We start from the raw sequence: 8,458 nt of genomic DNA on the forward strand, positions 1-8,458 counted from the left end.
AGTTAGGTTCGGGTGAGCTCAGCTCCAGTTAGCCGGAGAATCACCCAAGTGAAGAGATCAGCTAGTAAAAAGTTGATGGAATGTGCCTTTGATGAACCGTACGAAGGCACCTTCCTCCAGCTTTTGAAGGCGCCTTCCGATAGCCGTTAGCCACGGATATAGTTTTATCCACAGTGGATAAAGCTTATCCAATGGAAGACGCCTTAAACCATCTTGGAGGTGCCTTTAAATTGCGATAGAGTTTTCTAGGGGCTATAAAAAGACCCCTAGACCTAGGAAATATACAACAACTCTAGTATTCATTTCCTAGTTCTTTTGTTAGCATTCAATGACTGTAAGAGACTTCTCCGCCTTCAATGAAGGAGATTTTTAGTGTTTTTTATTTGTCTTGGATTAACAACCACCTAGGTTATAATCAAGTAAATTTTTCTGCCTCTTTTATTTTACAGTTGTTCAATTAACCTGCTATAATTGTACGATTACTACTAATCTGAGTTAAGAGATCGGGAAAGATTTCTTTTAATATTTGATAGACAATTCACCCTCTTCTTACCAATCCACTGCTCCAAGCACTAGGTCTCTTAAGTTCGATTGGTTTATGGGCCGATCATCCTCGTACTAAAGGTCTTGTCATTGGGCAAAGAGTAAATTCCTATGAAGAATGACATACTTATATCATCTTGACTTTAACTATTACTTTATACTTGGATCTGCCTGTTATATCCCACATCAAAATGTATATATGGTACAATTCGATTAATCTTAAGCTCACGGTCCGATTTTATATTGTGCCCACTAAATCAATTTAACAAATACAGTGGTTCCTAATATGGTACTCTAATTTCGTCAGTAGTTTAATCGTGCGTCACCCTACATGGAAATTAAACTTTGGTCGCTTGAAAAATGGATTCTGCTTATTACCATCCCATCAAACTCGGGGCTTGTTGAATGGATACTCCCTAAGTGTCCACCTTGCTTTATAAGCATGTTTTGCATGACAAGATGTTTATATTATTACTATACAAATCTTGCCTTTATTTTTATTGTGATTAGTATCTTATTTTGTATTTAAATAAAAAAATAATTAAAATAATAATAGTAGGTTCTTTCATTTTCATTTAGTTATAGTAACTACTTTTATTTAATTACCGCAAGTGTTTTAGTGTACTTATAATATGAATTTTTATTTAGTTGTAATTCGATTTGGAAAGAAGGAAAAAACAATTAGGGGTAGTATTTTTTTTTATTTTACTAAAAATTGACTAATGAATACTTTCATTTAATCACATCAAATATTATAAGTATGGCAAGTTTAATTTTATTCCTATAAAAGTGGTTAACTTCATTGGCTTTAATTTAAATAGAAAATATTTAAAGATTCTAATATGATTTTATAAGATGAGATAATGTCTTTCTTTTTTTATGAAACGGGAAAACGAGATGACAGAATATGAACATTCTCAGTGAGCTTTGAATTCTTTCTAAAAATTTTTTTAATCCTCAATTAGTCACGATTTTCCAATCGGTAAAATTAAAATTAATACTCTAACGAGGGAGTCTTAATTATTTATTTAATGTTCACCTAACTATTTAACTTCGGGAAGAACGGCAAACGAGGGTCACAATTTTAGTCATTATTTTGGTGGGCCCGCTGGGTAGTTTTTTTGGAAGGGTTCATCTGCCCTTCACATTTGAGGGTGGGGCCCACGGAGGATGTGGGCCCCATGATGATTCAACTACCCTTTTTTTTTTCTTGTTCTTCTCTCTATCTCTCTCTCTCTACTTTGTCCAGTTCAAGGAAGCACGCTGCGGACAACGCCGTGGCAACGCCATCGTCCCGAGCACGGCTGATTGCTTGAGTACGGGATCGAGATTCTGTTGTGTAAATTGTCTTTTTGTAATTTGTGTCCGGGATTCGGAAGGAAGGCACGATCTTGATGGGGCTTCTGCGGCTTCTTTGACAACCTCGCCGACATAATCATCGGAGAGTCGAAAAAGGTTGTGCCTACTTTGGTGTTTTGATCCTATCAATCTCTGTTCTTGTTCGTTTCTGTTTTTTTTGGACTTCAGATCGTCCTTCGCCTTGTGTTTGGATCTGCTGCGGGTAGAAGATGAGTGGGATGACGAGCTTCCGATTTCTGATTGTTTTACCCGTTGTTCTTCGGCGATCGAATGGAACTTTAATTTTTAGCTTTCTAATTCTTTCATCGAGAGGATTGCTGGAAGATTGAGTTTCTATGGATGTGCCCATCTGCTGGTCTGGGTATATTTATAGATTCTCGTGTTGCAAAAGTGATGTTATATATGCTTATAAAAAAATCTGAATTCTCCACGGATGTCGAATTTTCCTTTTTTTTCCCCGAAATAAATGAGAGTGGTACATACTTGTCTGTGAAAATCCTTTTTTTGGCTTTTAAATAGAACTGGTCTTGTGCAGTCGTCGCATGTACCTGCTTTTGAAAATCTCAGTTCGCCAGTGCCACGATTGGAATTGTTCGGATGTCTTAAATTAAACAGATGTTCTTACCTTTGAATATTTTATGAATATGGTAAGTAGGCATGGATTCAAACATGCCGATCAACTCATTTTAAGATTTAGCAATTCATTGCCAATTTTCTTTATCATAGTACATGTTTCATAGGCTCGCAATTTTGGGCCAGTTGGGGGAAAAGCAAGTAGTTTTTCACCTTAATTCCTTTGCTTTCTTCAGGACAGTTTAGTTTTAATAAGTTTAATCTCCTCCATGAACTCTTTTCAAATGAACTTCCAGGGTGTACACTGAGTCTGATATATAATTCATGATGCATCTTGTGGTTCTCTTTACATTTTTTTTATCGCATAAACACACTGCTAATGTTGCTTGTGGCACATTTCAGATTGTTTTAAATCACAATCGGGACAATTACCTGTTACTCTGAAAGTTCATGGATTCATTAATACTATTGAATTGGTAGTATAAAAATTCTTCGCTGATAGTATTATCACGTGTTCTTTTTCATTAGTCCCATATCAGTGTGACGCTAGAGCAATATATCAGCAACTAACCCGACTTTGAAACATGATTTTAGCAATTCTCATTTTCAGACTTGATATAAGGTGTTCCATTAAGTTCATCTTTTGTTCTACAGCTACTTCATGTTTAATTGCTGGGAACTTGACATCACATGTCTACCTTATTTTTCTCGCAGGATTCTTGATATTAGCCAAACTTTTCACCAATGAGTATAGAAGCAGCAGAGAGGGATATTATTTCTGTAACCCCTGAGATATCAAGGCCTAAAAGTTCAGTGGGAAGAAACCTGACAGGGAAAAAGGAAGGTTCATCTGAGGAAAAGCCAGTTCCTCATTACCTAAGAGCTTCCACAAATTCTTGCCATGATTTGTGCAAGTATGGAATAAAGCATGATGTCGAGGTTAAGAAAAGGCGACCTATTCGCAAAAAAAAATTAGCCAATAAAGACAACCCTATTGGTGAAAAAGATGAAGGCACCGTTGTTAACAAACTAGAGAGAGGAAAGAAAGATTATTCAGATTTGCCACCTGAGAAGCCAGAAAATGGTTTGCCACCTGAGAAGCCAGAAAATGATATGCCACCTGAGAAGATAATTCAGATTTCTGATCTTCCAACTGAAAAGATAATTCAGCTTTTTGACTCGACTACAAATCCAGAAGAAGTTTCAGTTCAAGGTTCCATGGATTGGGAGTTCGATTTTCCCTCAAGTGCTAAGATGACTGATTCACTTGTTAAGCATGCACCTCCGAATCAAGATGACGGATCATCAGAGGAAACAACATGCATCGAACTAATGACGCCATCATCCGTTTCACCAAGCAATGCTTCTGATTTGCGTGAGTCAAATTATCTGTCAGAAGGATTAGGATTACCTGTGAAGCCCATAAGCATCAATCTAGATCAGAAAGCAGTGGAGAATGTCATTGCCTTTAGTGAGATTGGACCTACAGAAGGATCATCAACTGAACCTGTCGTGGTAAAACTCATGGTTTCATCATCAACTGAACACATCAATGCTTCGGTCACTCATACATCTTCCAATCTTCTAGAAGGGATCCACCATACATCTTCCAATCTTCTAGAAGGGATCTCTGAAGAGCTGAATGCCGCATTTCCTGTACAGGAACACACTGCTTCTAGTGAGCATACCACTTTAAGCGAACTGGACGCATCGCCTGTTGAAGTCTCAAGCGTGAAGCCTAAGAATCACAAAAATGCAATATCAGCCAGGAAGGAACTTGCCAATGGTGGTATACCACGCAAGACAACAACACTATACGGTGCAAATAAAAGGGGACAAAAGGTAGGTCCTTGTCTAGTAGCCAAAGCAAAAGGAGATATAACTGAACTCAAAAGTGCAGATGAAAATATTGGCGCACACGGAAGAACCAAAATCATTCGACCTGCAAAGGTCATGGTATCTGGGATTTCAAATACAAAGGAAAAGAATTCGTTAAGTGTAATTAGCAAATCGGTAATTTCTAGAAAGACAGAGACTAAACAGATGAATAACAACCTTGTTGCTGAGACAACCAGGACAGTCAAGAAAAGAGCTTTATCAGCTGGTAAGACTGCTAATGAATCTTCTGAGCCAGCCAACCCCGTGAAAGCCAGGGATCTCTTACTTAAAGCTATGTCTCAATCAACTTCTTCAGAAAATCTGAATCAATTACAGAGTGATAAGATAAGCAAGGTTTCAAGCCATTCAGGTAGAGAAGTGAACAAAGTACTGGGGCAATCCTTGAGTTCTCTATCTGTGCGATCCCTTACTAGAAAAGTTTCAACAAGAAAGTTATGTAAAGACAGGAATATAACCCCCATCCCTCTGGTGAAAATTGAAAACAGAGCTGGGAAACTGGGACCAAAGAAAGAAAGTGGTGAATGTAGTGGGCCAAAACAAGAGAACATAAATCTCAGGTCTCTGAAGCAAAATGTTAGAAAGCATGTGGAAGTGAATAAATCTGTTGGGAAAGAGGGTAACATTGGTTCTAAATCTCGTGGAGTGAATGAACCTGATATGAGACAAGCAGTAGCACAAGGAAGCTCCATTGTTATATCCAAGGATCAAATTGGTAAACCGCATAGAAGAACCGCAAGCATCCAGTCAGATAAATTATCTACACCTCTCAAGTTGAAATTCAGCAGAGGTAAGGTAGTCAACCTGCAATCTGAGAACAAGGCACCAAGAATACTGAAATTCAGACAGGCTAAAATAGCAAGTGACAAACAAAATGCTATAGGTGACGTTGATACAAAATTTACTGTTATCTCCAAGAGTCAGATTGACAGACCACATAGAAGAACCGCAAGTGTCCACTTGGAAGATAAATTTTCCACCCCTCAGAAGTTGAAATTCAGAAGAGGTAAGGTCACTAGCCTGCAACCTGAGAACAATGTGCCAAGAATTCTCAGATTCAGACGTCGTAAATTGGCAAGTGACAACCAAAACGATGAAGGAGATTTCCATACAAAGTTTCTTAGGAGTGGTCGAAGTGTTCCAAACTCCAATGCTTCCCTTGCAAAAGCACTTATAGTCCTTCTGAAGCACCAAGATGTGCAGGAAAAGAAAGACACGCAACGTTTGTTGAATCAGGTGATTGAGGAAACTGCTAGTAAACTTGTTGAAACGAGGAAGAGCAAGGTGAAGGCCCTGGTTGGTGCTTTTGAAACTGTTATCTCACTTCACGAAGGCAAAGTGTCTCCTCCTCGAGTTCCACCAACTCTTTCTGATGCTTCATTTCCACGATTGCGTGCGTCATAATATTCTCTTCTTTGCCATTGAGTCTGCATGAGATTGGATTGCATACTAATATGCTCTGAAGGTGTTCTCTCAGGCAACAGAATAAAATTAGAATCAGAATAAAAGGCTAACAGGTTTTGCTTGTGTTTGTTTTAGTCCTGCTGTATATTTCAAATAAGTTTTGCTACTCGTTTTTCTATTTTGTTTGTACCTTGACTTTTCTCGTTCCACACTTGTCTAAGCTTAGTGGATAATCAAAACACCTGTCAGACAGTAATAAATAAATTTGCTTTTCATTTTTTTTTTAAGTTCTTTTTGCACCTGTTCCCTTTTATAATAATCGACCATTTATCAAATGGTGTAGCTTCAATATAATATTTATTAAAAGACATATCGTAATTTTATTTTTATTAAATGGTACAAAATAAAAAATAAAATTTTCTTTTTACCTCTTCCGTCAATCTCCTCTGGTCAATCATCATTTTTCAAATATCTAAATCACATTTTTAATTAAAAATTATTTTATGATTCGGATGCACGTCCTCTCGCCCTCTCTCTCCCTCCATCTTTCATCCTAGTCTTATAAACACGAAGCGATCATGAACCTCCTCCGCTTGTTATACCTTCTCGTGCTATTTGGCAGCATTGCAAAAGACTATTTAGGGTTTAGAGATATTGTCGCAAGAATTTCAAGAGAAGAGTTCATAGGACAATAGTGGTTAAGAACCGCAGCGTTGAAGAACAAATTTGTAGTAAGAGGAAAATTAGTAGAAGAAGACAGTTAAAGATTTACCGATGTATGTATAAATTTACTACTATAAAATAGGGTTGTCATGTAAAAAAAATTACCGTTTGGTAGTAAAGGGTGATGACAAAAATCATGTTTATGGTTTCATTCGATGTCTGGGGAATAAATATTTAACAACACCTGTAATATGATGTACTCTAATACTTAATTAGTTTGCAAGGTGCTCCACTGTGATGCTAGATTTCAGCTCGATCTTGCTCATGCATGTTAGGTTGATATGGTAGGTATCAGGACGTTGGCCCTGATATGCAATCATATCAGACTCACTGTATTCGTTGATAAAAATTTTGGGTTGATATCATATCTACCTTCTCCTTGCTTATCCCTTCGTAGTGATTGGGAGTTTGCATAAATCTAATTACCCTAGGTCCATAAATATGTTTAGACCAAAATCCACTTAAGGACCTAAACTTGTTTGATTACACCCAATGAACGTGTAGTGATGTTGGGACTCTCCCTCTCTCGCACATGATCGTCATTATTATTCACTCTTACAACAGGATATACGCCTTCCGCCTGCTGCAGTTGATTGATTCTTTTCCTCAGAAAAAAAAGACCATCGAACCTGCTAAAATTCTCGGTTGCTCCAAAGGCCAATTGAAGAAGCAACAGATGAGTATGAATTTTGTGTTGGATAGATTTTTCTATCTCAACGAAAGTTCAATAATGCACTTGTAAAATATGTCATGGTTAAACATATAAGATATAACCCAGTTGACACCCGAAAAAATAAAGTAAAAGTCGTCTGCTTCAATCAACAATGTACATTAAGAGTAGTTGCCTGGGGGGATATAGAGTTCACTGTTACAAAATATGTAAAGGAACACCAATGTGGCACCATCAGGAAAAGTGTTAATCATCAAGCATGCTCTTCCTCCTTTGTAGCATGTTTTGTTGAAGAATAATATGTTGCAAATGAACAGTATAAACCAAGTATGATTATATCAAATATAAAAGTAAGGTTTGGAGTGACCATATCATATAGAAAAGCATACATAGCTCGGGAGAAAGCAATGAAGAAGGTCATTGGAGATTATGACCAAGCTTATAGAGATCTTCTACTATATCTGGGTGAGTTAAGAGTTAGAGACTTGGAAACCTATGTGACACTACAAAGGAATGGTGTAATCAGTTCTAGCGCTGTTTTTGGAGTTTGCTAAAGAGTATTCAGGTCTTATCTTCGCAAATTGATCAGAATTGATGCCACACATCTAAGAGGGAAGTATCTGGGTGCCTTGTTGATAGCTACAACAATTGATGCTAATGACAATGTCCTCCTAATAGCCTTTGGAATAGCTGAAGCTGAATGTGGGTATGCCTGGGAGTGATTTTTGGATCATACGAAAATATTCTTTGTGTTGATGCACAGTTAATGAGCATAGTATCAAATATACATAGCAATATTATATCAGTAGTTAGGAAAGTCTATCCAACCGCCAATCATGATTTCTGTTGTCACCACATGTCTTGCAATATGGTAACAGATATTGACAGCAGGTTAACTTTAGGCTTATTTTGGACAGTAGCACGTGCAACTTCAATACTCCAATATGATCTCATAATGTAATCCATGCTTAAAAAACATCCAGATGCTCATAAGTGGCTTCAGAACATTGACCCTAAAAGATGGGCTAATGCACACTTTAGTGGGAGAAGGTACACAATGCTAGCCACCAATTGTGTAGAGAGTTTAAATGCTTTGTTCAATCATACACGTGAACTTCTCATAAACATGTTAATTGATAATACCAGAAGAAAGGTAGCTCCATAGTTCTTTAACCGTAGGGAGGAAGTCTCTAAATGATATGTTTCTTTGACACCTTATGCTACCAAAGAAATAGATTCAAGGAGAGAGAAAGCTAGATGATATAAAGTCCACCCCTACTCTCAATCTGA

At 37.4% G+C, this 8,458-nt stretch overlaps 1 protein-coding gene across 2 annotated transcripts; it reads left to right on the forward strand.

Annotated features, from left to right (window-relative positions):
* The first annotated feature begins 1,775 nt into the window (after positions 1–1,775).
* On the forward strand, positions 1,776–6,068 carry LOC121975611. 2 transcript variants are annotated; one of them, XM_042527359.1, is made up of 2 exons: positions 1,776–1,998; positions 3,190–6,068. In XM_042527359.1, exon 2 carries the CDS (start codon positions 3,220–3,222, stop codon positions 5,773–5,775), a length of 2,556 nt encoding a protein of 851 aa, XP_042383293.1. In that variant the 5' UTR covers positions 1,776–1,998; positions 3,190–3,219; the 3' UTR covers positions 5,776–6,068. The 2 variants fall into 2 exon arrangements, with proteins under 2 accessions (XP_042383293.1, XP_042383301.1); XM_042527367.1 differs by lacking the exon at positions 1,776–1,998 and adding an exon at positions 2,074–2,549.
* The last annotated feature ends 2,390 nt before the right edge of the window (positions 6,069–8,458 follow it).

The sequence above is a fragment of the Zingiber officinale genome, chromosome 1B (genome assembly GCF_018446385.1).
Source record: "Zingiber officinale cultivar Zhangliang chromosome 1B, Zo_v1.1, whole genome shotgun sequence".
NCBI lineage: Eukaryota > Viridiplantae > Streptophyta > Magnoliopsida > Zingiberales > Zingiberaceae > Zingiber > Zingiber officinale.